Source organism: Corvus moneduloides, chromosome 4 (assembly GCF_009650955.1).
Source record: "Corvus moneduloides isolate bCorMon1 chromosome 4, bCorMon1.pri, whole genome shotgun sequence".
Lineage (NCBI taxonomy): Eukaryota > Metazoa > Chordata > Aves > Passeriformes > Corvidae > Corvus > Corvus moneduloides.
In genome coordinates, this window is record NC_045479.1 from 12,769,998 (window position 1) to 12,795,275 (window position 25,278).

The 25,278-nt window shown below is 41.5% G+C and overlaps 1 protein-coding gene across 1 annotated transcript; it reads left to right on the top strand.

Annotated features, from left to right (window-relative positions):
* The first annotated feature begins 22 nt into the window (after window positions 1–22).
* On the top strand, window positions 23–24,423 carry TTLL12 (tubulin tyrosine ligase like 12). Its single transcript, XM_032107585.1, has 14 exons — window positions 23–181; window positions 6,347–6,522; window positions 8,475–8,673; window positions 10,398–10,557; window positions 11,150–11,283; window positions 13,847–13,923; window positions 18,320–18,436; window positions 18,563–18,757; window positions 20,328–20,439; window positions 21,231–21,382; window positions 21,457–21,538; window positions 21,967–22,035; window positions 23,556–23,694; window positions 23,917–24,423. Exons 1-14 carry the CDS (start codon window positions 62–64, stop codon window positions 24,066–24,068), a joined length of 1,884 nt encoding a protein of 627 aa, XP_031963476.1. The 5' UTR covers window positions 23–61; the 3' UTR covers window positions 24,069–24,423.
* The last annotated feature ends 855 nt before the right edge of the window (window positions 24,424–25,278 follow it).

Here is a 25,278-nt window from a genome sequence, read left to right on the forward strand (position 1 = left end):
GCTCCCGCCTCCCCGCCCGCCCCCGGCGGGGCCGCCCCGCCCGGCGCGTTCCGGCCCGGCCATGGCGGGAGAGGGTGAGGAGGCTCTGGCGGCCTTCGTGGCCCTGCACGGGGCCGCGCTCCGCGCATCGCGGGTCCCGTCGCGCTACTGGGAAAGCCTGAGCCGCAAACTGCGCGGAGAGGTGGGTGAGCGGCGCTGGGGGCGGCCCCGGAACGGGGAGAGCGGCGCTGAGGGAGCAGCCCCGGAGGGCAGCCCCGAGCCGGGGCAGAGCGGCGCTGAGGGAGCAGCCCCGAGCCGGCGGCGAGCGGAGGCCGTGGGACGTGGTCGTGGAGAGTGGTGCTGAGGGCAGCCCCTCCACGCCTGGGTGAAGAAGAGAGTCTGTTGCCTAGCCGGGAACAGTGGGAAAGGCACGGTGTGGGTTGTGTTACCGAAACTGCAGCTCGGGGCTGTAAAAGGCGTCAGGTGTATTGTGCATATCTGATTTCGTCTTACTGTTGTCGGCGTAAAGTTTGAAAGCGTTTGGAGATGCCGGTAACGAGAGATGCAGTACTGGAGAGACGTGATGAACCTAAAAAACCACAGCACTCTACCAGCTACTGAGAAAAAAATTAACTATGTCCCAGCCAAATGCAGGACAATATCCTCAACCCTTTGCTTTTTATGCGAAAGAGAATTAAGAAAAACCAGCAACAGTAGTAGTATTAGACTTCGGATGTTATCATATGTTCCATTATGGTTTGTGTTGGCTTTTGCCTGATTTTTAGGGTTTTTTTCCCAGTTCACTTCCACACAGATCTGTCATTTTTAACTGTGCCTAGCTCAGTCAGCTCATCTCATGTGTTCATGAGTTACCTGGCTTGGGCAGTTTTTTTCAGGTGAAGCTGAGCCCTGGCCCTGAACTAAAGGGAGAGTGGAGGCACAGGCACACTCCAGGATGGAGTATCCCTTTTCACCTGTGTAGCAACCATTGCTTCCTGGAGCTTTGTGATGAGAAAGGGAAGAGAAGCAAAGTCAAGAAAAGGAGTGATTTTAAACAGGTTGTAAAGACACGGGTTGTATTTAAAAATTTTCTTTTCAGTTTGCCCATCTGCAGCCCAGCCTTAGTGATGAGGAAAGCTGTCTTTGATTTGTGGGAGTAAAGGAACAAGGAACCGAGGCAGGAAAGAGACGCAACCCGAAACCATTTGTCTGGAGAGTTGAGAGTGCTTGAGGGAGTCTGGAGGAGTCGGCCTGGAGAAGAAAATATGAATGAGGTGAACTTCTAGTCCTAGGGAGAGAAAGAGATCTGATAGGGGGAGAAGGCAACTAGAACAGGTAGTATAGGATGGTGGGGAAGGAGAGGGGGGCTGCAGTTCTACGCCCATGTACAGGTCAAGTAATTTCTAATTACCTGAATGCTTCTTTTCCCCATCTCAGCTTCAAAGTAGGGACAGGAGAAAAGCATTGCAAGTCATGATGTGAGTGTTTATAGTCAGGAAGGGTCTGCATGTGTTCCTGCTGCTTTCAGTCTGTTGTCTGGTACTGTTAATAGCAGGAATACATGTTTATTACAGAGAAGATAAATCTACATTATCTCCAGCATATGCCCAGTCACAAACTTCATGTGGAATTACACTCCCCTCAGTAAGTATTCATGCAAGTGACCTGCTGCTCTGCTTAGGTAGGAGAAGAGGACGCTCTGCTTAGGTCCTGGAAGAGGACAGAACAGAAGGCTGTATAAAACTGCTAAGGAAACGCAAAGTTGAGAGGCGTTTCCACGTGCCAGTATGAAGCTGGAGGTAGCAAACTGAATCTGTGCTGTGACCTATTGCAGGCTTGAGATTTGTGACCTGTGGCTGAAATCCTTGCTTGTTACCAGCTTTGCTGGGAGGGTGTAACATTTAGAAGGTAAAACAATAGAGTGAGAAGAGACCCGTGGTGCTGATGTTTTTGCAGAGGCTGGGATGACGAAAGGCCAAGGAAGAAAGCACGTTCCCTAAGGCAGCAGGCTGCTCCTGCTGCTTCATTTTACTTGCAGTGGTTGCTGAGCAGGCTCTTCTGTACTAAGTGTTCCAGTGTGTGTGGAAAAACAGACTTAATTATTTCAGTGAGCTTTGGAAGATAAAGTCAGCTGCTGAGAGTGCTTGTGTCTACTGCTGCAGCTTCTGGGTTTTGTCGAGAAGGAGGGCAAAAGGATATTGAGACGATTGGGATATCCAGGAGAAGTTACTGTAAGGAGTGCTGTGGACTGGGATGACTTCCTGAGGAGGTAGAGACAGAGCTACAGGCTTAGTACTTAGAACTGGACCATGCAGAATGGCTGGAGGAGCAGCAGTAAAGAAAGAAAAGGAGGCGAGGGGAAGGGCTGAAAACGTTTTGGGAATCTACATAATAAAGAATAACTGAGGGGGCAAAAAACCAGTGCAACATGGAGCATAGGATGAGTTTCCTTGTTTCATGAGTGACATGGAAGGAATTTTTCATTTGTCCTAACCTGCTGCAAAGATTAAAACTTTATAGCATAGAACTTGAAAAATTTGCATCCATAGTACAGATAAAAATATCTCTTGCATCAATACCTCTAGAACCCAGCCCAAGCAGCTGTTTTCCAACACTCTCACACGTGTTTCAACACACAGAGTGAATGCACCCTCCCTCCACTGAGTACAATAAAGCCTGTGAGAAGTGGAGGGTTTGGGTTTTTGTTTTTTATTTACCTTGGGTTCTGCTGGAGCAGGTTTCCTTCTGAGAGCATTATGTAATTGGATTGCTCATTCAAAACATGCTATAACTGCTAGACTGGTAAACCTGCCTTTATTTATTCATTTTGCATTTAGCGTTCAGCATCTGTTGGGAAGAATTTTTTTTTTGTGTTTCTGACAGAAACTTGAAAAAAAAAATACATGCATGTGTAATCATTCACTACAAGTGCTAAAATTCTGTTTCTAGTGTAGTGGTCGTTTCTTATGCTGTTGGCTAAACTATGTATAGTATGTTTATAAGCCTGGAAAATACAGTGCCTGTATCTAATTTTATTAATAGTATTTTTTCTTCTATTCCAGCCATACATTAAGTTATTTTGCAGACTTCTGTGTATTGCAGGAAGATTTTTGTAGCCCTCAGATGTTGCTGGCAAAAGACTGCTTAGAGTTTCATCCCAGTTAGAAATGGAGGCTCTTAATTAATTACTAGAAGGAATGCAGCATGAAAATATTCCTAGACTTTATTTTCCAGAGCAGTGGAGGGCAGCCTGTTGCTCAGAGGTTACCTGTGGCCTTCAGGGCAGTTTGCAGTGTGCCTTGAAAGAATTTGCTGGAGATGCCTGTGTGGTAATTGTCATGACATGTGCCTGCTTTGGTATCAAGTTCTCCTTGGGGTTGGTTAGGTTGGAACTGCACTGAACATGAAGAGGGAGGGATTTTGTCCAAATATGTTTTACTTGCAAGCAGTTGTGCCACTGGAATGTGTTGGTATTTTGTTATCTTCTAGAGGTTATTAGCTGCCCTGGTGGAATACTTAATGTGAGGTCTCCCTGTTCTGCTTCAAGCGAAAGATTACGTTTCAAATTGGTGTGTGATCTTATCCAGCTGGTTTTTGCTTAAGGAGCTTACTTAAGATTCCCTTAATGGAGCTTCTGTGTTAATAGGTTCAGTGTGACAGCCTGGCTCAAAGGGAGGGAGGAAGAGAGGAGACACAGAACTGTCTGTGTATCCACACTGACAACGAGGTGCTTCAGCCAGACCCAGCAGTGCACTACTGAACTGCTCACAAAAAGCCACCGATTAAGGTGGTCTTGAGCTGCTGTGCGAGAAGTGTGATTTGCTTTGGGTGAGGGATGCATATAATTCACTTTTACAAGGTTATAAATTTCTCTAGGAGAAATTTTTCATTAAGCATAATTCTGTAAAGGTATTAAAAGTAGAGTTGTTTTGCTAAATGCAGCTGCTACAGTCTCATGCATCTGATGATTTGTTGGAGGGAGAGATCAAAACTTTGGCTTAGGGCATTTGGAATCCCTTCATTTTTTGAAGTCTTGGGATGATGTTTAATAAAATATAAACCCAGCAGCTTCCCCTTACTGTTGTGGAAGAACTTGATATTCGTTGTGGGTGTTTGGTAAATGGGTGGAGCCTGTCGTGAGCGAAGGCTGAATCTGAGTCAGCCGCTGGCTCACCTCGTATCCCTCTCTGACAAACTCCTTAAGACAAAAGATAGTCTAGGAAAACACACGCAGTGCCACGCTGCAGCACATGTCAAGTGGCTCCCCTGAGTCACAGTTACACTTTTCATTTTCTAATGACTGCCAGTCACTTGGCTGCCGTTTCTTCTGCTGGCTAATGAGGTTGTTGAGGATGGCCCTTGATCCAGCAGCAGGAGCAGTGAAGTGTCTCTTCAGGGAAGAGTGGAACGTGTTTCCTGGCACGCTGCTTTTGCTGGCTGCCGTGGGCTGGGATTAGCACTTGTGCCCTGAACCAGACCAGGGAGCTCACCCAGCTGGGAGCCAACCTGACAAAAATTAATGGTGAGCACAGGGAAGAGCTCTTCCTTTTGCTGGAACCTGCCTGCAGCTACATGAATTTCAGTGACTACAAATTTTCAAGGCAACTGTGCAGAAACTTAAAGAAGCATTGGAGGCTACTATTAGAACAGCAAGAGGCTGTGATGCTGCTTACTAGCAACTGTAAAACTAGAAATAAATTCGAACTGCTATTTTTATACCTGCTGAAGTGAAAAAAACTAAGTTTCTGGGTGGTTTTTTAAATGGATGTTTTTTTAATCTCTGGTCAGTTTGTTTGCAAAGTAATTTTCTTTACCCTAAAAAAATGCTTATGTGTGTATTAGCCAACATACTGTTAGCATCTTCTTAGCATTTAGCTGAGAAGCTGTTAGCTAAGAAGCTATTTGCTACTAACAGCTAATAGCTGTTAGCTATTGTTAGCATCTGGAAGGCATCCCTGCCCATGGCAGGGATGGAACCAGGATGATCTTTTAAGGTCCCTTCTAACCCAAGACATTCTATGGCTTTTTTTTCATCTCACCTTGCCTTTCACCATCCGAGAGGAAAATACCATCCCCTGTTCCTCAGAAGGGAATTTCAGATACTTCTCCACTCGGATCTGCTCTATGAACTGTGGTTTAAGATGAGAAGTAGCGGTTGTTTCCCTGCTGACTTCTTCCCTCTTTGAGCAGTTGTCTGCTTTTTCTAGGTGACCTTTCTTCGCAAATGTGGAGTTGATTTCCTTACCCTCCTGTTGAGGCTTAGCAAAAATAGTTGTCCTGAAGAAACACTCACCTGAACGAATAAAAGCTTGTTGCTGCTGCTGGGATTTTACAACTAATAAGTTGTCAATATATAGAAGTAATGATTTTTAGTAATCTGGTGTTGCAGGCTGTGTGTAACTGGGTTTGGAGTGTTGAACCAGTAACTCCAGAGCTCACACTTTAGACCTTTCTCCCTCCCTGCTACTTTTTAGTCATATTAGATTGAAGCAAAGGATTTGTCAGCCCATGCCTGGTTTGTTAGGTGGTGTGTAAGTGACTCTAGCAAAAAAATAATTCTCTCTGAAAGAATTTCAACAGTCTTTTGAGGCTTTACATATTTTTGTCTTCCCAAAAGCATATGTTCATTTTGGAGTGATGAAAGTTGTCAGCAGGGTCTTGGTTCTGCAAGATATGCAAGCCCACTGTTTAGCAAGGGAGTCTTGTGTGGTGCCTGCCCTAATTTCTGTATGTTCTAGATGAAGTAGTTGCATCCAGAGTAGGCAAGAATGTAAACAAACCCCTTTCAGCACCTTAGTAGAGATAAGTGTATAAAACTTAACTTTATATGTAACACTATAAGGAATCTCCCAATTTATCTGGAAGTGAGTGAGCACTGATGGTTTCTTTTATAGGGAAAGAAGAGAGAGGGAAACAGGCTGAGATTTCTTAACTGGTTCAGAACTCAACTGGGAAAAGCTCTTTTTCTTCAGGGACCTTAATGTACTTTAGTTGGTTCGGGAGCCTGGGTAACACCTGGTTTTGCAGGTCTTAAATTACTGATTTTAGCAAAGATTGAGCAAAGGTATTCTGTTTTCACCCTCTAAAATTCTTAATGAGGCATTAAACTAATAAACAATCATTAGTAGACCTGTTGGTGCCAGAGAAACCAACAAAGCTTCCTGCCAATATTAACTAAAGAAATTTCCCAAACAAACAGCTCTGTTAAAATGTGAAAGAATAAACAGTGTTGTTCATTCATCTCTTAAGTTAAAAATGCCAATTTTTATCAGATTGCAGGGAAAAAAATATCTACAGGTGTTGCATCGTGCATATCAGGTCTCTGTCTTAACCAATTGCATGATATTTGGTGCATTTTCCATCTCAGGTATTTGATGCTGGTGACTACTTTGGAATAATGCAAGTAGAAGAGGTGGATGAGGAGGAAGAAGTTGATGAAGAAATGGAAGAACAATTTAAGAAGAAACCAAATCCTGGAAATGGACCTTGTTTCAAAGTTATTGTAACAAATGAGAATGGGCTTCAAGCTTCTAATCCCGATAGGTGAGTTGTGATTTTGAAAACAGTGTTCAGTCTTTGAGTAGTGTGAAACCCTAAAATGATAGTGACAGTTTGCTTTGAGACTTGTTTGATCCTATTCAGAAATCCTCTTTTCCAACTCTAAGACATAGCTGCATGTTTGAGGAGAGATGTGTGCTGTGAAGCACACCTTGCAGAGGGTGCTGGAAGAGCAATTATCTTAATGTCGTTCCTTTTTAAATCGTGCTGGAAGATACTTAGAAATTGCTTTTAGTAAACTCAGGGAGAAAATAGGGAAAAGGCAACCTTGAAATGATTTCTGCAGAAATAAAACAAACCTTTGTATCTGCAAGACTCTGTGCCTGTGGAAAAAAACACTGAAGGAATACTTGTGATATCCACAAATCTCATGCCAAGAAGGTACTCACAGTAATATTCTGTGGGCTAGTACATTCCCTTCAGTCGGCTAAAGTGTAATTCAAGAGGGTGGTCATGTGCCTGCATGTATAATTGAATGTATCAAATTACTGTTCTGTTGCTTCAAATCAGGTTATCTGTCATTAATATAAGGCTAAGATGCATCTATAAAACTAGAATAAAGTTGTGTAAGAAACAACTTTATATTATAGCAGTGCTTTTTGTATTCTTACTGGTTTCAAACATAGAACAGAGTATTTAATAAAAAGCATTGAGATGAAGTCATCTCTGCTGGAGATCTAAATGCAATTCTGCTCAGTTCTATAAAACTTCTGTGAGACCTTTCGTACTTTCTAGATCTTAGGTAAACATGCAAAATCTAAAAATTTAAATCAGGCTCGGTGTGTAAAACCAGCAAAGAGTCACAAGTATCTGCCTTTACATCCCTGCTTTACCCTAAGTCATCACCTTTCTAAATGTGAGGATTTAAATTCAAAACCAGCTCCTGTGATAATCCTGGGCTTCCTTGCAGCATTTAGGTGTGTGAATGTAGGAGCAGAACACCAACGCACCTGTTTGCTGACGTTTTCAAAGAGCTTGACCTTACCATTCTCTGGAGCCTTTAATTTTAAAACTAAATGAGGTTTCATGTGTGTGTGGAATCTGGGATACAATAATTGTTCAGCCATACTTGCCCTACGTGACAGCTGACATGTTTTTAGCTTTCTGAAATATGGGTGTTGTGGAGGGGTTTTTGTGTGGTTTGGGGTTTTTGCTAGCAAGTAGAATTCAGATTTTTCTCTGTATTGGTTCAGTCAGATGATATAACCAAAATATGGAGAACCCTTCTGTTTGAAAAACTGTGGGTTTTTCTAAAAGTCATGCAGCCTAAACAAGCGTTAAACTTGTCAAGGGAAGCGGTGCCACATATGTATAGTTTTATTTTGGGTTAGATTGTAATTTTTTTAAACAATGCATTTTTTTCTAAAAATAACTTGGTGACACACCCCACCCAAAAAAAAAAACCCCAAACCAAATTGAAACAATCAAAAGTTTTTGCTTATTTTCTTTTAATAGCATATACAGGCTTCTGATGATCTGACTTGTCCACCTGGCTTTACAGATGACAGTAGATGTGACAGACCTTGTGGCTAACAAGGTCTTCAAATAATTTTTCAAAATAATGTGTTGTTTCCTTGCTTCAGTGAAAATACCAGGTTGATGCCTAGAGTTAATAGTGATTAAAAGGGAAGACATTTGTGTTTGTGGCTTTTAAAGGGAATAAGCTCACGAACTGAGTGTTCTTCATTTGCTCCTCATTTCCATGGAAATGCTCACAAATGCACCATAAGTTTTCTAGAACAAAACCAGAGTGTAAATTGCTGCTGGAAAGTTGCTCCTACCCTGCAACGCCACGGTGTGTGCTCTGGGAGTGACTTTGTGACTAAGAGCAGATTAGCTATCGCACCATCTACAGGGAAATGCAGCCTTTATTCAGAGCATGTGGCTGCGTGTGCGTGAGAATGCCGGGGTGTAACAGCACCCAAACTCTCCTGCAGCGTGTTCCTCATCGACCACGCCTGGACGTACCGCGTGGAGCACGCCCGGCAGCAGCTGCGCCGTGTGCCCGGCCTGCTGCACAGGATGGCCAACCTCATGGGCATCGCCTTCCACGGAGAGGTCCCAGACGAGGGCAGCATCGAGCAGGTGCTGCAGGAAATGTGGAAATACAACCAGACCTACCAGCTCTCTCAAGGGGTGAGTCTCTACAGGATGCTAGAAATTTTGGGGTGAAGACGTTCCAGGACATGGATCTTAACAAAGATCCTTACAGGCATTTCAGAGTAAACTCCTATTTGGGAAGGAGAGCAAATGCAGTGTAGAGATAAAACACACAGCAGCTTGCTACCAGCTTTCTGATGAGAAATTTTAGAGGTTATTTTTTAGAGAGAGAAGAGTCTGCTGCAAAAGAAAGGGGCTATAAGTGGGAGGTCTGTTTGTATGTTATGTTGGGTTTTTTCCTATTCAAATTTTTTCATAGTGAAGGAAAGAACCTTTCATAGAATCAGATGTTTTGCATGAAAGTGTTTCAGCAGTGCTTGCAGTTTTCCTCACGTGTGCAGAGTGCTTTACAGACCAGGGGTGTATCTACACTGCCAAGTAATTCCCTGTACTAATTACTTTGGACTGTGTAAATGTTCTCTTACCCTCAGGTGAGAACCAGCTGGCTTCAGGATGGAGCCTGAGTGTTCCTAGGCATAACTTACTGCAAGGGCTGCTACTTTATGGGTGTGTGGGTAAGAGCACACCAGGTTTGGTCACCCTGCCCTCTGTAGTCCTTCAGCACTGTACCAGTGTGTCTTGAGCCTTCAAACACCTTCAAGTGCGCACAGGACATTTCTGAGAGAATACAACCCTCAGGGTTCAGCTGAAAATCCTATTGTAGGGTTTGCAGTGGAGCTCCAATGCTTTTTTGAGGTTTTTGAATTAAAGAGGAGAAAGGTGAATTCTTTGGCCTCCGCCCTATGCAGAATGGGGAGGGCTAACCCTGAGCAGTGAGAGCATGATCAGATTGCACCTATTAGCTCAGGATCTTGAGGTTGTTCTCTGGACTGGTCATCTTTATCAATTAAGCTCAGACTTAACTCACAGTAGAATCAGGTCAGAAAAATCCCTGAGAAGCAGGTTCATACTTTTTCCTTAAATAAAAGGGAGATCTGAACAGTATCTCTGAATATTTTCTATCCTATCTCTTTGTTTCTCAATTTGTCATGAATAGCTTGTGAGTCAAATGGAATTATCTGTGGTACCACTTGAAATGTGATTTTCCAGAAGACAGTTAATTCAAGCTGTAGTTAAACTTGTCTTCTGTTCCCTTTTCTGGGATTGTGCTGCTTGAATATCTTAAGTCTAGTCTCTCTGCTCTATTTCTGCCTCTGTGAAAAGACCACAGTAGTGCTACCAAGCAATTCAAAGTTTATTATCTCATTCAGGACTTTTTCATGGCAAGTGTTGCAGGAAGGGGCACTTTGGTAATGCAGCCTCAGCACTTGCAGCCAGCTGCAGGCAGCAGTTTTGCTCTCCTTCACTCTTAAACTTCAAACACTTTTTAGCTAATTGATTCTGATAAAAACTGAAGGAAAACTAATCCTACCAAGCAGCCTTCTGGTGGTTTAGCTCTCTTAAATGGCTACTTTGGTTCAGGGAAAGTGGGTCTGGTGGCAACAGCAGTAGCACGAGAAAGAGGATGGGAGCGTGCAGTCAAGGTGGGAGCAGGTATTCCTTCCCAGCAGTGCCTGAGTGCTGGCTTAGCCTCAGGGCTGCAGGGCTGAGAGCATTACTCTGTGTGGAGCACCTGCCCACAGTCCTGGCTAGAGCAGGAATCTGAGAAGTGGGGTAGGGGCGCTGCCACTGCCTCTGTCTCACGGAGCTTTTCCTGCAGTCAGCGTGTGCGAGATGTCTCCCTCTGTTTAATCCTGCAGACTGCAGAGGAAAAGGTTCCTGTCTGGTACATCATGGACGAATTTGGATCACGCATTCAGCATTCAGACCAGCCGAGTTTTGCAACAGCACCTCTGTTTTATATGCCTCAACAAATTGCTTACACGATTCTCTGGCCTTTGAGAGACCTTGAAACTGGTGGTAAGTGTGTGTGTCTGAGGAGCTGGGGTTTTCCTAAATGCTTGCAGTAGAAAACAGGCCAATTCTTAGAAATCACTGAGCATTTCACAGTAGAACAAATGTTTCAAGACCAAATGGCTGTGTTCTTGTAACACTGTCAAATATAATGTTCTGTCTGTTTGGTGTTTCCATATTTTGACATAGAGACCTTTTATCAGTCCAAAAATGTTGCTGTTGTTTTATTGATAGAGAACCTAAATCTTGCACCACTGCCTTAGTGAAACTGCCAATTCAGTCATCTGAGGATTTTTAAAAAAATCCCTTAAAGTCGGTGTTTATAGCTTTGAGTCAAATCATCAGGCTCTGAAAGTTGGGAAACACCAGGCCAATGATTTATTCCTGTAATCTTAATCAGGGGCCACCCTATGCCTCTGTCATGTGGAGAAGATAAGCATCCTAAATAATACTCTTTTTATCACAGTTCTTTAATTATCTCTTAGTTTTTCATTTAAATAACAAAAGTTGTGCTGGTATTGACTGTACAGCTGTCATTTGAAGATTTGCAGTGGGAGATGAAAGGCAGTTCCTAAAGGTTCTCCTGGTTTTGCTGCAGATGAAGTCACTCGTGATTATGCTCACGGGGAAACGGATCGCCTGATCAGGAAGTGTGTTTTGTTACCGTGGGTGCCTACTGAAGTGGTGGATGTCAGCTGTTTTACTCCAGAGCCACCAGATGAGCATTACCAGGTATGATTTTAACAAGTTAATTCCATATCTTATCTCCATTAAGAAGAGACATGTCATGGTTTAGCATAGTTTGGGTTTTTAGTTAAAGGAGGGGCTCCATGTCTAAAAAAGCATTGCAAGAATTCTGATTTTGCCTCTTTTTAAACTTAAAGATTGATTCAGAGGACAGCCATTAAATTAAAAAAAACAAATCAAAGCACAGTGAAACAAGAAATGTGCTACACTTATATGTAATATCTAAGTGTTTAAATACTGGAGCAACATAAATGAGTTCTAATGTTTTATTGCTGTATTGCACAGCATTTTTTATAAGCACACTACAGGGTACTTCATATGAGGCATCCATCATCCAGTTGGATACTTGATACATGGTCTAATAGGCTTATTGATTGGATTTGTTACTGTAGCATTGCTGTTCAGTCTTGAGTTACAGAAAGATTTGGTTTACTATCTTAGGAAAAGTTACATTTTTCAGACTGGATACTAGGCTGTGTTGTGGTTTAGAACCTTTAAATATTGGAGCAGAGACATTTTTAATTTGATGGCACTTACAAAGTACTCGTTCAGTTTGTTTCCTTTCTAATAAAGGTTTGGGATATTTTAAGGATGTGAAATTAATATTTGGAATCTCCTTTTCATGAACAATGTCTGCACAAGATTCACTTCTTCGAAGAATGAGGAAACTGATACCTATGAGGAAGATGTACTGGCTACTAATAGTATTCACAGTACAGCTTCTAAAGATGAATCTATATCCCAGTCTGTTTCTTTATGATGAATGAGAGGCAGAAAATGCTCTATCCAGCTTGTTATTAACAATATCTAGTCAGAAATGAAGTTAACCTGCTTCTGTTAAATAAAGGTATACACTCGTAATAGCTAGGCTGTCCTGTAACCTAAGTCAGATTGCTTGGTTGGGATTTTGCATTTTTGGAAGAGCTGTACTTTGCATTAACAAATGAGGAACAGCAATGCACCCACAGTTTCTCTTACATGTGTTCTCTTGGCAAAAGTGCCTTGGTCTCAGATAAGGCAACTTTTTTGCCCATGTTTTAATTCTGTTTTGGTACTATCAGGTCAAGTTAATGAACTCTGTGTGGCAAATGGGTCCAGTATCCTCCTTTACCACTCTACCTTAAAACATCTTTTCAAAGTAACCTTTTTTTTAACTGTCTCTGCCACTGAGCTGTTGAGAAGAGAGCCCTACTGATGCTAGAACCAACCAACAGAGCTTTCTTTTACTCTAGAATATCTAGCAGTAGATGAAAGTTTCAACTGGTGACAGGCCAGTGAAGAATAGCTCAGGGCATGGCACATCCCCAAACACCACAGGCGACACAGCTAGAAAGAGATACTGTGTTGCTGACAGTTCTCATTATATGTAAAATAACAAGAGAGTTGTTACAGCAACATGGTGGCTTAACTTTCTGATACCTGTTTTTTGTTCTGTTACCTAATTCTGGTTTCCAACACAGACCACAAAGGCTGTAACTTAAATGATAGTGTAGCTGATGATGGGGCAATGATTGCAGAAACAAGTGTCAGGGGAAGCAGCTTCTGATGAAATGTCTGGGATGGAGGGAGTATCTCTGGGACTAGGGAGATGTCAACAGCTCCCTGGGTTTGATCTGCAAAAAACAATAATGCATCCTTTGATACTGTTCTGAGAATTGTAATCTTCTCACCTTAAAAGTACAGGCTCTCCTATTCTTAGGTGACTACAGGAATTATTTTGTATTTGTCCTGCCCAATCTGTTTTAGAAGGTGATGTCTAAGATCTTCGATTACCATTGTGGTTTTGCTTCTCTTTCCACTCATGTAGGATTTTATTACCTCTACCAGGCTTAAAGAGGTGCCTCTGTGACTGGACAGACGCTTCACCACTGCAACTTATGGCAGTCTGGAGCAGCTGGAATTCAAAGAGCTGTTGCACAGCAGCAGCTGCTTTTGTTTCTCAAGATGCACTTCTTCTATCCCAGAATATCTGTGAGCTGCTTCCTTCGGCAGGGCATCAGCAATGATCCAAAAGTGTATTTCCTTCTACCAGTCACAGGGGGGCTGTACAGGATGGAGAGAGACTTTGCAGTCATGGTTACTGCTGAAGACTGCAAAAAACATTTTGCCCGTTTTCACAGGAGCAGAATTGGCTTCCAACCTCCTGTAATTTTTTTAGTCATCTGTAACAAAGCATCACAACTAAATGGTCGGTCTTCCATTTTGTTGGAAATACAGCAACTTTGTCTTCTATTGTATATGGCTGGCTGTGATTTGAGATTTTTTTTTAATGTTTAGGAGACAAGAATTTCTCAGGGTCTTTCAACAGTGTTGATATGCCCTGGTCTTGAAGCCTTATTTCTCGTTCCTTTTTACTGATAGGATTTCCTTCAGCCTCTGCTCTTGTACTGATATTTTTTTTTCTGAACAGCATATCACACAACATAATAGAATTGTCAAAATGTACTCACTGAAATTCACTTGTACCAAAGAGAACAGGCCAATAAGACATGCAATGGATTCTTTCATTCTGCCTAGAATTAACTTCTTATGGTTTTCTGTTTTCCAGGCAATTTTAGCCGAAAACAAGGAAAAACTTCCTCTAGTCATAAATCCTCCAGTTTATGCCAAAGACAAAGTTTTCAAGTACGTATTGACAAACCAAATGTTTTCTTACCAGGATTATGTGCAGTATTGCAGTGTGGTCAGGCTGAACAGCCTTTTCCAGCTTTGAACAACAGAGGGAAGGTAAAGGTGTGGTTATATGAAGCCACTTGCCTAAGATTCTGACTTACTAGTTGCTCCTGTTGCATTTATTCTTCAGAGTGAATGTCACTTACAGAATTTCTAAAGAATAAATTTAGTTTGGTTTATTGGTTTTTTTTTTAAATAAGTGGCACCTTCTGGGTGAAAGAAAAGTTGCGTAATATTTTAACGCTAAGTTACACAGTGTTGTTTTCACTAAGTATTGCTAAGGTTTATAAGATAGACTAAAGACTTGTCTTCTGCATTATAGCATGTATGTCCACAGGGGTACCTGTGCTGCTCAGTGCTGTGTGAATATAACAGACTATTCCCCTTCTTCAGATGGCATTACCAAACAGGAATCTTATAAAAACCTGGGATGTTTTAAATTGGATATGTGTTTGCTACAAAAGTGGACCGTATGCTGTGAAACCATTTCAGAAGAAAGCTGGAAGAACATTGCAAAGATAAGGGATTTTTGTGAGCAAAAGCAGTAGTGCTGCATGGCCAGGCTGCCTTGTTACTGGTTTTATTCCAGAAAAACAAACCATCGCTTAGCATGTGCTGTGAGTTGCACTCCGGGATGTTTGACACTGGGATCACAGTTCTTGCCTGAAACATTTTGCTTAAGGGGTAAAGTTGCACTAAAATGTATTTGGTAGATGTACTCACACACCAGCTTCTTGTGTGGATTTGTTATTCCCTAGATCAACTTTACGTGAGAAGGACTACTGGAAATCAAAGTCATTTTTGTGTAGAGGCATTTGTTAACTTGCCCAGTGATAGTCAAGATTCCTTTTGTAGCTGAAATCTCTGGTTACATGACTGTGAGGAAAAGCAAAAACTGCTTTTTTTCATCTGGTGTACTCAGATACAGGAGTCAAAGGCAGATGCATTCTGATAGAGGCAGAAAGAAATACTGAGGATGTTGGGAAATGTTGATACATTTTTCACTGCTTACCTCTTTATTTTGTATCTTATATTTCAAGTGAGCATTCACATTAGGCAAGGAAGGAGGGAGGGGGAAACACATCAAATTCTTCCTGCTCTTCTTCTAAGGAATTTAATCCATGCCCAATTGATGTACTCCTAAGGGTTTTCCTCTCTTTTCCTTTATCCTTTTCATATCTGGGCAGAAGGCTGTAGGATCCTTCTCATGCTCTGAATTTTGTCTACTAAAGTTCCTCCATGAGTAGGGCAGCATCTCAGAGTCCAGATGACTGACTGGGAGCTGCAGCCTTCCAGTGCTCTTGGCCTCTTTTAAAGCTTTGAAGGTTTCAGGGCTGTCACCATGGGCGGACAGATGGGAACATATGGAGCTGAGTAGATGTGTGAAGCCTGTTAATAATGTGTGTGCTCTGCTTTGTGAATTGCTGCTGTTTTAGGGGATTCAGAAGAAATTCAAGGCATGAGGTTGCAAAGTTTAGAACCTGGAACAAATTCTTAGTCAGCTTGTATCAAAGCAGAGCTAAGACTGAGAATGGAAGATGAAATAAATGTTTAACCTGAATTCTGAAAAGCAGGGGACTGAGTACAAGTAGTTTGATACTGCAAAATTATAGGTTCAATTAGGTCTTGTAGCATAGTAACTGCTGCCCCAGGGAGATTGTTCTATCCAGCTGTGCTGATTGCTGAATGGAAAAAAAGGTGAATCAAAGAACTAAATGCTTCAAAGACAGATTTATTAGGCAAAGTCTTTCCAGTTTGTGTTGGGCTTGATCATCTCTGTTTCTTTTGATCTTCTCTTTCATGTTTCTCTTCAGCTACATCAGTTATTTTTTTTAAATGTCCAAAGAGCTGTTGTTAGGAGACAACTCTTTGTTTTGGTTGGTCTTGTCAGCTCTGTGCTATGGGAGTTGATTCTCATAACGGCTACTTAGCTTTAAATACTTTGAGCAAATGAAGTAACATCTAAACATATTTACCTTACTTGCAAAATTTTACCAAATATCATCTTTAATCCCAGACTTTATAGCATCCCTACCAGGACTTCTGTGAGACAAGGGGAAAAACCCCATCATTTGGGAAGTATGGTTAGCTGGCTTCATTAGTTCAGTGTGTCCCTGATACTGAATGAAAGGTCCAAAATAGCTTGGCTGGTACTACAGGATTGCAGTGTAGGTGCTCTGCCATCTGCCAAAGCCAGAATGGGATTTGGTGCATTTCTTACCTGTCTGTATCTTTTTGTGTGTGTTACCAGGGTAGACCCAGAAATGTGTACCAACATATTTAACTAAAGCCAAGGAAAATGCCATAGAAGATCCTATGTGCTCCTTAGATAACAGCAAAGGAATTCCTCAGTGGCTGTCAGGTGCCTGCCCTTTTAGTCTGTGTTCTTCAGTGCAGAGATCTGATTGTTTCAAATGTGTGCCTTAATACTGGATAGGCTGAAGTACCTGAGGGACTCTGACCACTAAATTCAGTGATAGATGTTGGCAGTGAAATACATTGATTTTGCATAGTGTTTCTAGGAGATTTGCATTCTCAAACTGAAATAATCTGCTTTCCAGAGCTTTTGACTGTCCCAAGACTTTATGGTAAGAGAATAGTGTACAGAATGGGTGGAGAAACTTAAAACTTTAGAACAAATGAAATGGACTTATTTTCCTTCTAATCTTAACCTCCTTCATCTTATTACAGTGATGTTCCTGCACTTAACAAAGATAGATTGAGCTCCCCTATTTCTTTTGTGCTGCACTTTGAACAAGTCTTCAAATACATAATCCTGAGTGCTCTGGCACTGGGTCTTTGTGGAATGGTGACTTGTAGGGTGTTTTCGTAAGGAACCAGTTAGAGGTTTTCTGAGCATCTTAAATTTTAGTAGTTCTTGTGCTGCATGTGTTCTTCCGTGCATATTTGTGTGGAGATTTTGGATGCTTCAGGACTTCATTACAGCATTATATAATTGGCCTTTTATCTTCAGGTCACCCCTTTGATTTCCTTTTGCTTCAGCAAGGACAGACAGTTGCTCCAAACCAGTGTATATTAGGGGAGCTTGTGGGTTTGGCAGAACCTGCAATAGATCCAGTACATCAGATTTGGTATTACACTTTCTCCTAGTGTGCAGACTTACAAGGAGAAGTCAAGAAGCCACAAATTGCAGGAAGAAATGCTAGTGGGATTCTGTGGAAATACTAACTTTGTTCTGTTGCAACAATGAGGAATGATTGGTGGCTTCTTTCAGCAGGCTAATTCCCTTCATCCACAGTGAAGTCCTCTCTCTCAGTTACAGGCTTCAGCATAAATAGTATAACTATTGTAAATATCTCACACATGGAGCTATGCAAAGCACCTTACATACTTTGCTTTTTAAAGAATTTATTTCCCCCAGTGACTGGGCTATTTCTGCAGCTCATCTTTTTAGGTAAGTGTCTCTCAGGGGAGTATATATCTTCCAGTTGGTTAATAGTGGAGGAGGAGAGGAAAGTTCCACACCTGATAAGAATAGATCTGGAGAGGAGGAAGAATACAGTAGTTTCTCATGGAAAAAATTAGTGGTTGCTTATTCTGTTTAAATGTTCCCTTACCATGAGACTGATATAAAAAACAGTCTCACTTTTTGAATCAACATGCTGAATTCTGAATTAAGTGGCCTCCCTTTAAGCTGTAAAGTCATCAAAATAACCATTATTTATATCTGCTTATTTTAGCATCCAAGTTACTGGTTTTATTTGAGAGGGAAATTTCTTAAGATATGCAACAACTTGCTTTATTCTTGGTTACATTCTGAAATGTCTGTCAGGTTTGGGTTGGGGTTTTGTGTGATTTTAAATGGGAGTGAGAGGGAATTTGTATCAAACCTCAAAGCCATGTGTATTTCCAGCATATACGTAATATAGCTACTTTATATGTTTGGGTTGTTTGAAGTTCTGAACAAACAAAAATAATCTTCTGAAGCTAGTGAATGAAACTGACAAGATTTCCTATGACTTTCTTTCACGTTGATTTTTAGAGCTCTTTCAGGAGTGAAGGTATTCACAAGTTCACTCTCATTTCTGGACTATTCAGTGGATTCATGTTAGTGCTTCTGTGTCAGGGATTTAGTCATCATGAACTGTTATATTTGTGAAGCTAAACTACCTGTAAGATTTCTGTCTCAAAATACAATTTTTTAATCTATCCCTCTTCAATTGAAGTTGTGTCTGTATATCAAGAAGAGATTGTCACAAAGTGTGTATATAGGAAAAGCATAATTCTTGTAGAAAGTCAAACTTAAAACTTTTTTTCTATTCAAGCATGAGTTGATCAGTTTCAGAAACTAAATTGACAGTTCTCTTAATGTGCTTCTTTCTTCTAGGGTTTTCACAGACATTCAGCAAGTCCTCAACAACCTGACACATCCCCGTTTTGTATTCACAGACAACGAGGGAGAAGCAGACATCCTCTACAACTTCTCACACTTCAAAGATTATAGGTTAATTAATTATAGGATTCATTGTTCCCCTAATAATACTTTTTAAGCATTTTTTTGCTATAAAAACTGTGTTCCCAAAGGTCTCCACAACCTTCCCCCTTCACCAAGCACTTGTTTGCTTTGTAGGAAGCTGAGTGAGGAGAGGCCTGAGGTAATGGTGAATCAGTTCCCATGTGAGAACCTCCTGACTGTCAAAGACTGCCTGGCATCCATTGCTAGACGAGCTGGAGGACCAGATGGGCCCAGATGGTTGCCTCGGACTTTTAACCTCCAGACAGAATTGCCTCAGTTCATCAGCTACTTCCAGCAACGTGACAGAAGGTGACTTGTGTTTCCTCTTCCTTGGGTGTTGTCCTGTCTTGATCCCACTTTCCTCCAAGACCAGGAGCCCACATTTTGGTCTTGGCAGCTGTTGCACCACCATGAGTTAGCTCTTGCTGCATTTATATTCAAGTGAATTTTACCTGAAAAGTGGGAGCTTTTTAGGTATTTTTTTTAGGTAAGACTATTTAAGCAATGCAGTTTGAAACCCAGAAACTTTGCTGTGATTTGAATACAGAGTTTAAGTCCTTTGCTCGTTGCCTAGTCAGGATCTTGCCTCTTGTGTTTAATGAATATACAAAGCCTCAAAATGTGTTTGCAACAAGTGTGGGATTTTTTTTTTTTCCAGGGCACAGTAGCTGTTGTTCTTGCACTTAAGCCAGAGTGGAAAATGTTTAAAGTACTTGGGTTCTGTAAGGTTACAAAAGTAAGATTTAGTTTTAGTGTTAGACTGAAGCAGTCAAGGAGCTTTAGGGTTTTAAATCCACACTTTCTGCTGCTGCAGCTGCCTTGAAGTGGATGGAAAGTATGATTTTTGTTTTTGTAAGGGAGAAAGAGAGCATTAATTACTGCTAAATAACCTCTTCTGTCTGGCATGGAGTATTCTGGTTGAAAGGTTGCTGCTTTGGTGACACTTGCTTATTATGGTGATACCTGCCCGGGGTTTCATTTGGCCATTATTTGCTGTACATAATCTGTTACGGACTGGCATTGACCAGGAGAGAGCACACCTGCCGTGTATCCCTAGTGTGGGGTGGCTTAATTCCTTTTTAATATCTAGGTTTGACAGTGAATGCAGTGTCTGTGTAGGGAATGGGGGAAGGAGGAGATAGGAATTTTCAAACTAACTAAACAGACGTTAACTGCTATCTTCAGCTCACTTTATGATGCTTTAATAGGTTGAGGAAAGGACATCAAACATCAAGCATCATCCTGTCCTGACTTGGAAAGACAGATGGAAAGACCGGCATATTGCTGGTTTTTCTCAAGGATATCTCAAAGAATTTTGCCCCTGGAGGCGTCTGAGTGCTAGAAAGCAAGACAATGGTGGTGTGCTTTCATTTTCCTGTAATGTGAACTGTTGAGACACTGTGTGGTTTCTTCCCAAAGAGATGAGTTATGGTGTCATTTAATGTGAATGATTTGGAGGTGTCAGTAGGGAACCGACTTGAAAAGTTGCACAATGCCCTGCCGGAATGTCCTCAGGCTCCTGGCAGAAGGATTCCACACCGTGACCTGTGCATGTTCATGGTGATGCTGTCCTGTTGATGGGTTGTTTTCCCCTTTTGGTGGTGTCAGATGCAGAAGGAGATAAACAGTGAGATCATGCTAGGCCCTAACTGGAGGAAAAAAAAAAAAATCTGTGAAAGGTATCACTGCCTTTTCTCTCTGCCTTATGCCTAAGACTTACGCTCCCAGCTGTCAGCAAAAGTCTTAATTCTTGCAGTGTAGCCCACAGCTTTATAAAGTATTTTTTCAGGAGAAGATATGAATCCAGTCAAGTGGATCTTCAGCCAGATGAACGAGGTGGATACTTATAGGTGTTGTTCTCTCTCTATTTCTCTCCCAGAGGAGAAGACAATCACTGGATCTGCAAACCATGGAACCTGGCCAGAAGCCTGGATACCCACATCACCAACAACCTGAACAGTATCATCAGGCACAGGGAAAGCAGCCCAAAGGTGAGAGAGGATGGCTTTGAACAGGATTTAAAGGGCAGAGCTGAAAAAACTGCTTCATGGAAGGAGGTCTGAAAATACAAAGGAAATTCATTTTCTTCAAAATTCACACATTGTCCATAAGCATACAGTTCAGAATAGATTCAGTTTCAAATTGGTCAACTCCAGTTGTTGCAGTGAAGTCAGTGTGATGTTGTCTTATTTAAAAAATAAAACTTGCTCTGACAATAAGGGATACTCCAGCTTGGTGCTGCTGTAAAGCCAATCCCCAGGCTGGCAGACAAACACATTGGCTATAGTTAGCATTGGTCATCAATTTGGGAACATTACTGCTTTTGTGCCCTGATTTATTGTTTTTGCTCTGCTCAGTAGCACAAAGTACCACCTTTGCCAAGAAGAGATGAATCAGGAGCTTTTTACAGAGAGCCTGCAACATCTACCTGCACCTCACAGTGTGTGAGCACTGGAGCTCGCTTCAGCACCCTTTCTGGGTGGTGTGTGGACTGCAGGTGTTTTCTGGGGTGCAGAAATGCACAGAGAATTGCTTCACAATTGTTGCAAAACAACAAGGTCACCAGAGTTAGAAATCTGTGATTTTTTGCAAATGAGAACATACTGACCTCCTTGATTCCACACCCTGTTGTGAGAGTGCGACAGGAAGTCACATGGTGTATTTGTGCACGTTTGTGAGGAAAAGCTGAAGTGCAGGCAGGGGTACCCGAAGTCCTCGAGGTGCAGTGACACTTGCATTTCACATGGGCTGTGTTTCCTGTGTTTCCTGTGCTCTGCTGCAGGTGGTGTGCAAATACATCGAGGAGCCGGTGCTGTTTGAGCGCGAGGACGTGGGGCTGGTGAAGTTCGACGTGCGCTACGTGGTGCTGCTGCGCCGCACCAGGCCCCTGCAGCTCTACAGCTACGACGTCTTCTGGCTGCGCTTCTCCAACAGGTGCTCCCCTCCCCTCCGCGGGCACGGGGTACAGTGGGATACCTTGGAAACTGAGGCGCTGCTCTGTTCCTTAGGGCGTTTTCACTCGATGACTTGGATGACTACGAGAAGCATTTCACTGTCATGAATTATGCTCCTGGTGTGACACTAAAACAGGTAGGCAAACAGCCCAAAACATTCCCTTGCCTTTGTGTTGGTAGAAAATCTTCTGGTAGCTATTAGCAAATAACCTATTTCACATCCACTTAAACAGGGTGTTCAAAGTACCTGAAGTCCTAAGCAAATATTTTTCTAGACTCCTTCCCCCAGTCATCTGTGATTATCTAAGGTAATACAAACCTACATTCTGAATAGGACCCACATTGATAGAGACAATAAAAGAATTACAAACAACGACAGCTTGTCATTGTCAAAGCCTTAGGGTGATCCTTTATAACAAGAAATCCTGGAACAAGGAAGGTATTCAGGAGCTCTTAATTCCCTCGTTCTTTACTTGTATTTGTATGAATGGCAAATACATTTGATGTCCCATTCTCTTGTCATTCCCAACCAAGACAGCCTTTGATGTTACTAAACTGTTTTAGGTGCACTGTGAAGACTTTATTCCTCTGTTTGAAAAACAATATCCTGAATATCCTTGGACAACGGTACAAGTAAGTCAGCAATTTATCTTTGTCATGTAAATGTTCCTGATCTGTTTGGGTTTTTTTTACCCAGCTTTTCCAAAAGTGTTGTGTTGTTAGGATTTTTTTTCTCAGAAGACTTATTTCATGTGTATCAGTTTCACAAAGGAGATCATATGTTAACCTTTACTTCAGAACTTTGTGTAATTTGCCCTCAAATACTTGGTTGTGAGAGAACTGTATTTTATAATTTGAGAATTTTATTTCATGATTACTCTATGATAATTCTCTATGTTGGACTTAGCAATACAGCTGGTCCTGACCACTCTCAAGTGCAGAGTTTCCTGTTGCTGCCCCAGCTTCTCTGTGTTAGCAGCCTTGCCAGAGGCCTGTCCCTGCGCCTTGCACAGGGACTTTTCACAAGCACACAGATAATTTTCTGATACCAGGGCATCTTTTGTCTGTAAAAAGGAAGCTACAAATACTACAGCTTCATAAAACATGCAGGAAGGCAGATGAGAGCCTTCTCATTGATGTTAATTTTTCCCCTGTGATTCGTGCTTGAAAGAAAAAGCTGAATGTGAAGAGCTGGTTCAGAAACATGCACAAAACTGAATTCTTTCATTCTTTCATATTAATTAGGAGCTGGAAGAAACAGAATGAATGATAGTTGAGCCTTTATATGTGCATATTTATTCAAAAGTGCATAATTATCCAACTATGACTTGATTTCCTTGAATTAATTCACATTGGTTTTAACTAGAGCCTTGTATCCAATTAATGATACTCAGAATATGACAGGGTTTAAAATAGTCTGGAAGAGACTACAAGGGCTGAAAAGAGAGATGTCAAAATACATCCTGAAGGTTACCCAAAGTAGTACTTTGTGTGTTCAGAAAACAGAAAGTTTTACACCATCTTTTCATTTGCAGAGGAAATGGTTCACTGCAGTATAAACTCCTTGCTAAAATTTACACCTGTGTGTTCTTCCTGGTTTATTTCACTTTCAGGTTGGATATCTGTCTGTTTTTCAAAATACCTATATAGTACATTCTTAAAATCTCCATGTCCCCCCCACCTTTCTTAGGGCTATAAATGGGTAGAAGATTTTTCATTACGGAACTAAACAAAGCTAAAATACAACTGAATAGGCAGGAAAAAAGTGCCAGAACTTCACAGTTGTACTGCTTGTCTTCACAGAACTCTCCTGGGTTTTCTTTTTCCCCTCCTCTACACGAGTGGAGTATTTTGCATAATGCCTGAGAAGGGGGTTAATTCAAATGTTAAATGCACTATTTTCAGGATTTCCATAATATTGATTGGCTCCCCAGGAAAGCCCATGGATATTGCCAGGTGCTGAGTCCTTTCTCTGTGTTGGCATTAGGTTTAAATGCACATTTGGAAGCCAATACTGTGCAGATTTTCATCTGTTGTGTAGTGCAATTGATACAAACCCCTTTAAAACACTGTATGATTGAAGTGATTAGAAATGTGTTTGTTGCTTTAATGGAACCTCACTTCTCATTCAGAGACCTTTTTCCTGTTATTAGGCAAGTATTTTTAAGGCATTTGCTGAATTGTTCCAAGTTGCTTCGTCTAAACCTGCCCCTCTCGGCATCTGCGATTATCCATCATCAAGAGCAATATATGCCATTGACTTGATGCTTAAGTGGGACACCAGCAGAGATGGTGAGAAGCTCCTTTATTTGAATGTTGAATTGTTTATGTTTGTGGACCTTTTCAGAAATTTATTCTTTCTCTTTTAACTCGTATTGTTTTTCAAGCATTGTGAGCTGTGTGCTCTGTGCTTTTCCCAATCATTTTCTATAAATTCTGGATTAAAGACAAGTAGTGATTTGGGGTCTCTGTAGAGCTTGTATTAAGCAGCAATGTTTGTGTTTGCCTTGACAGGAAGAAGAATTATGCAGCCTCAGATCTTGGAGGTGAACTTTAATCCTGACTGTGACAGAGCCTGCCAATACCACCCCACCTTTTTCAATGACGTCTTCAGCACCCTATTTCTGGATGAAACAGACAACTGCCATGTGGCACGCATTGTCTAACCACTGGAGACATGACTCTATCAATTTCCTTCTCAGATATGCTTAACAGCAGGATTTAAATTTCAGTTCTATGAGCTGCTGATGCAACTGTTTTCCTATACTGATCACCAGGGGGAAAAAATTGTATCAGAAGAATATGCATATACCATATACTGTATTGATAATCCCTTTGTCTGCATTGTCCTTGTCTTGCTTTGTTCTTTCTGTAAATCATGGTGTGTGTTGACAAAGTGTCTTGTTTATTGAATATTGGAGACCTCCAAGTAGGACTTGTTTTTCAGGTAGCCTGATTGATTGCTTGCTTGCTGGGAAACATTGCACAAGTTCCTTGTGTCAACATTAAAACTATAATTTAGCAAATTGTGTTGGGGGTTTGTATGTCCCTTTCTTACCTACCTCTCCTATACAAAGATCTAAAAAGTTCTGGTGGGTGGGAAATAATATTATAATAGTAATATGGTATTTCAGTGCAATGAACTATGGGGTTAATGAGACTAAATATTTTATGGATCGTCCTCTTTTTCTTATTTAAAAAGAGAGAAACAAACCCCACAGCATTTAGGAACCTTGTACTGCTGGCTGTCATCCTTAGCCTGCCCCTTAAAGAAACCAGATTTTTGAGGAAGTGAGCAGGAGGCAATGTTTAGAGCAGCACAGGAATGCAGAAGCCTGAAGGAATGAAAGGGATTTTGAAAACTCTTCTAGAAGCCCAAACAGCCTTTGGACTTCAAAGTTTAGGGCCTAAGAGAGAGGTATTTGGCAGTGGGGTGTCCATTTGAAACAAATCATGCCTAATCTTTCGTCAAATCAGGGTCACTTGGCTGAAATTTAACAATTTTCTGTGCAAATTGCAAAAAATTCTGCTGTCATATATTCTATGGGTAGTAATTATTTAAGCTAGTTTGCAGAAATTAGGATATGCTTGAGAGGAAAGTACAGTTTAAAAATTGTGTAAGTGTTCTAAACCTTGCGTCAAACTTCGCAAACGTGCAGCGTGTTATCCCTCATTATCAGGAATATAGAGGAATATTTGATGCTGTATCAGGCTGGTCTGCAGAAACCTGCTTTGATCCACTGACTGGAGCATAGGCTGGAGAAATAATCTAAGGAAAATCCAGTCTGTGCAGGTGGGGCAGAAGGGAGAGCAGGATTGCACAGCCAGAAGTGATGCTCGCACTGTGCTGGCCTCCTGCTCAGGGGAACCCAAACA

Excerpts from the sequence above, each read along its gene's own strand:
- TTLL12 (XM_032107585.1), top strand. The coding sequence starts at position 62 with ATGGCGGGAGAGGGTGAGGAGGCTCTGGCGGCCTTCGTGGCCCTGCAC. Across the intron at positions 10,558-11,149 it reads GAGAGACCTTGAAACTGGTG|ATGAAGTCACTCGTGATTAT; the intron begins GTAAGTGTGTGT and ends GTTTTGCTGCAG. Across the intron at positions 18,437-18,562 it reads TCACACTTCAAAGATTATAG|GAAGCTGAGTGAGGAGAGGC; the intron begins GTTAATTAATTA and ends TTTGCTTTGTAG.